Below are 4,666 nucleotides of genomic sequence, written 5' to 3'. Positions count from 1 at the left end.
CAGCCTCTCGGATAATCTGCTCTGCATACATGTTGAAAAGGTATGGAGACAGAATATGTTGATAATTTCCACACTCAGTCACTTCACCTTTCTTTGGAATGGAAACAAATATAGCTCTCTTCCAGTCAGCTGGCTAGGTGGTTGTCCTCCAGATTTCTTGGCACAACTTGGTGAACACATCTAGGGTGGCATCTGTTTGTTGAAATATGTCAATTGGTATACCATCAATTCCTGGGACCTTGTTTTTTGCCAATTCTTTCAGAGCAGCTTGAACTCCTTCTTTCATCACTACAGGCTCTTGCTAATAGATTGCTTCATGAAATTATTCCATGTGGTCAATATCATCTAACCTAAAAAGGAATCTTAAGGATTTTAAGGACTATGAGAATAATATAATAATGCAATTTCCTTTCATTTCATTCAACTCATGTATTGAGTGCCTAAACAAAAAATGAATACAAATATCCTAAGGTTTGAATTCTTCCTAAGGTGGAGGACTCTTGGAAAACAACGGAATTTGTCATTCTGCCTCACCGTGACTCCAAAGATGTATTTATCCTGGGTGGCACAGATGACATACAGGTGGGTAACTGGGTTTTGGAAAATGGTAAATGGTCTGTCTAGATCTAATCCCAATATTCTGTGAAAGATCCCGGTGGTATAACAAACTATGAGCATCACAAAATAGAAAACCTAAATGAGAAGGCAAAATATGAATATGATATAATTAATAATAATTACTGAATTCAGCAATTGAATGAAATATTTAGCAAAACAATTAAAAATGGTATATGTGTATAAGACCTGTGATTCTTTAGTTTATTAACTGTTAAGGAATTTAGAAAAACATGAAATGATCAAAGAATCCTTCTTCAACCAGTCAAGATAAGTTGGACCTAAAGGACTGGGTGGGATTTGGTTGACTTAGAAGAATGCAGACATTTCAAAGCATGTAAATGAGGCAACAAGCTCCCAGGGGGCATAGTCCATAGGGGGTTGTGCTTCTCCTAAAGGAGTCACCTCTCTGGTGGTTCAAAGCCACCAGGAGCTCTGCAAGAGAAAGATGGGCAAGCTCCTCCTGTGGATCAGCCTGGGAAACCTCCTAGAGCGTCAGTTGCGAGTCTCTTCCAACTTGACAGCAATAAGAAAGAGAGTTTGAAGAAGGTAAATTAACATTAATAATTCTGAAATTACAAGTAGATGACATTAATCTGTGGACCACAGAGGAAGATAATTTAATCCACACTCTTGGAATATATTTAGTGACTTGAAAAATCTAAAAGCCTATTTACTTAGTTGTGGAAAGTCTTATTTTTGTTATGTGCCATTGTTTTGCCTGCAACTCATAGCCACTCTGTGCACAATAGCTCTGAACCTTGTCCTGTCCTGAGCCATTTTTACTATCTTCAACACACCTATCCCCATTACCCCAGGTACTGTGTCAATCCTTCTCTTCCAGGGCCTTCCCTTCTTGCACTGTCCCTCCATCCTTCTAAGCACGATGTCCTTCTCCAAGACTAGTTAGATACCAAAGTCTGGACCTCGTAGGATGTACTCTGAACAAATTGTAAATGATATGGATGTGCAAGGGTAGATTGGAAGAATGAACAGCCTAGACAATAGGTGGGAGAGCAGACCGAAAGTGAAGGCCAGTTAATATGAGGTCAGCTGATGCTGTACCATGGAATCTCTGCTCTTAAAAAAGCTTGTGATTTTAAAACAGCAGATAAAATCCTGTAGGTTAACTGACACTTTAGAAAAAAAGAATCATGTTTTATGAAAGTTGCTATGGTATAGGGGGCAATGGAAGTAAAGTTAGGAAAGTCTTTAGATCTTCAGAGCTTGACCTGAGTTAGTTTATTTTACCTTCCCCCCCCCCCCCATAAACTAGTTAAAGAAAAGGAATATTTCACTGAATGGAAGATAGCTGGTTTGGGGGTAATTGGAGAAGTGATGACAGGGTTACTAAATGATACAAGGAAGTTACCAGCTATTAATAGTGAGGAAGAGAGGAGAGGGATGCAGAACAAAACAAGAATTTGAGTCTTTAGTAATGACAGGAGTAGCAAAGGTTTGGTGACTCGAAGTTTCTTGGTGATGTCAGACAGTATCATGGTGGCTTGTAAGCCACAGAGGAGGAGATAAGGAGAGGGAGTGACTTGAAAAATAGCAAGTAGTGGATGGGTCTAAGCTATTAACTAAAAAACCTGTCTAACTTGGGAGAAACAGGAAAGTATTACGCTAAGTGAATTAACTCAGTCCCATAAGGACAAATACTAAGACCATTATTGTAGAACATGTACGAGGATCCAAGAGGGGTTGGGGGGAGCAGAGGGTGAGGATGGGGGGTAGGGCTTAATCATAAGGTCACACAATTTGATGAGTGGAGGGAGGGGTGGGTAAAGGAATGGGGAAAGATCCAGTGTGCAAAACAGTGTGTACAAACTTCGTGAGTAAACCAGCATAAAACAAAAATTTTATTTAAAAAAACCTGACAAAACAAAGCAAACAAACAAGCAAACAAGTTCTCTTTTTGTGGACTCTTGAGACTATGTATCTCTAGTTATAAACCCAAGCATAAACATGGTATTTTTTTCCTTCTCCCTCTTTAAAGGTCCTTCTGGATGACAGCACCATCAACATTGCGACCATTGCCTCATCACGTTATGTCGGTCCACTGAAAACGCGAGTGGATGAGTGGCAGAAACAACTTACTTTATTTAATCAAACACTGGTCAGTAAGTATAATTATAATCCAGCCATTTAGAGAGTTGAAAGACTTTTAGAAAACAGTTGTTTCATCATTTAAATGTTGTCTAATTTAGATTTAATTGCTGACATATTTAATGGCATATTGGTAGCAAGTTGCACTGCAAGCCCAAAGGCTTTGCACCTTCAGCTGTTAATGTCTCCACTGGTCTGCAGGATAAAGATGAGTAGCACCGTCCAGTGTGATTTGTAGCCTCAGAAACCCAATGGCAGGTCCTTGTGAGTTGGAACCTACTCAAAGGCAAGGCATGTGTGAGTGAAAAGTAAGGAAAATGGCCATAAAAAAGAGCTTTTTTAATATGATTGTAGAGTTTGATGTCATTAACATTATGTTACTTAGCTAATGCTAATTACCATGAATTTAGTGGCTTAAGACACTATTTACTGTCGCCCAATTTCTGTGTTTGGGAGCTGGGACCTGGTTTACCTCAGTCCTCTGCTTGGGTCCTACAAAGTTGCAATCACGGTGCCAGCCATGACTGGTTTCTCATACAAAGCTCAATTGGGAAAAGATGCTTTCAAGCTATTCAGGACGTTGAGAGAATTCATTTCCTTCCAGCTATAGGACTAATGTCTACAATTTCTTGCTGCTATTAACCAGAGTTGCTCACCATGTGGGTTTTTCATCATGACTACTTGTTTCATCAAGCCAAAGAGGAGAGTCTCATAATAAGATGGATGGAATAGCTTTATGAAACATAACCACATGCATGTAACACACTCATCCAAGAACCTTTACTATGTTCTCATGGCTACAGACAAGCCACAAGGGGTACCAGCACTCAAGGTGGAAAACTGTAAGGGCATGATCACTAGATCTCGGAGCCTACTCTGAAAGTCTTGTCCCTGCAGCATTCAGTCTACACTCCCAATTGCTTGAATTCTCCTTGGCATTCTTACTTGTAGTACACGTTGTTGGTCCTGTTAGGTCCATCAACTTGACAATGGCTCATAGTTACCCTATGAACATCAAGAACCTTAGCCTGTATGCTCAAGTCCATTGTTAACACTCACTGTATCAGTCCAGCTCATTTGAGGGGCTTTCTCTCTTTGACTCACACTCTGCTTTTCAAAACATAATGCCTTTTTTCCCCCCGAGAACTACCCCCTCCTGACAGTTTGCCAAAGTATACAAGACAAAGTTTCACCATCCTTGCCTATAAGCAGCACCTTGGTTGTACTTCCTCTAAGACAGATTTATTTGTTATTTTGGCAATTCATGGTTTATTCAGTACTCTTTTTCAATGCCACAATTCAAAGGCATCAGTTCTTCTTTGGTCTTCCTTATTAATTATCAAACTTTTGGATGTATATGAAGCAATTGACAATATCTAGGCTTGTATCATACCCACAATATATCTTTATCCCTAGCAAAAGATGTTCCCAATTGCATGTCTTTTGATTTCTTGATTGCTGCTAACTTGGGTGCTGATTGTGAATCCAGTAAAATGAAATGGTTGATAACTTCATCCTGTTCTCCATCTATTTATGATGTTGCCTATTGATCCAGGGGTGAGGATCTTTGTTTTCTTGAAAGTAAGATGTAATGCATACTGAAGGCAGTAGGTTTTTATCTTCTGCAGTAAGTGCTTCAAGCCTTCTTCATTTTCTGCAAGCAAGACTGTATTTATCATCAGTATAACACAGGTTGTTAAGTCTTCCTTTAACCCTAGTATCACCCAAGCCTTCTTCATACAATGTAGCTTCTTGAATGATTTGCTCATCGTACAGATTGAGTAGATACACAGTAAAGATAAACCCTGGTGCATAAATCTCCTGTTTTTTATTTTTATTTATTTATTATTTTTTTATTGGGAAAAACATATTGGGGGTACAAGGAGGTGAGGGTTGGGGGCAGAAGGGTGAGGATGGGCCAGGATGCAGTTGCAGAGCTGCA

The 4,666-nt window shown here is 39.5% G+C and overlaps 1 protein-coding gene across 1 annotated transcript in view; it reads left to right on the top strand.

The window, feature by feature from the left end:
• DNAH6 (dynein, axonemal, heavy chain 6) overlaps positions 1 to 4,666 on the top strand; it is a 383,600-nt gene that overhangs the window by 111,057 nt on the left and 267,877 nt on the right. The window contains exons 19-20 of the mRNA XM_006900399.1: positions 490 to 582; positions 2,615 to 2,734. Coding sequence (XP_006900461.1) covers positions 490 to 582; positions 2,615 to 2,734 — 213 coding nt within the window. The remainder of the gene's footprint in view (positions 1 to 489; positions 583 to 2,614; positions 2,735 to 4,666) is intronic.

The sequence above is a fragment of the Elephantulus edwardii genome, unplaced genomic scaffold, assembly GCF_000299155.1.
Source record: "Elephantulus edwardii isolate Elephantulus edwardi_28Jun2011 unplaced genomic scaffold, EleEdw1.0 scaffold00283, whole genome shotgun sequence".
Classification (NCBI taxonomy): domain Eukaryota; kingdom Metazoa; phylum Chordata; class Mammalia; order Macroscelidea; family Macroscelididae; genus Elephantulus; species Elephantulus edwardii.
This window is presented reverse-complemented; position numbering and strand designations above follow the sequence as displayed.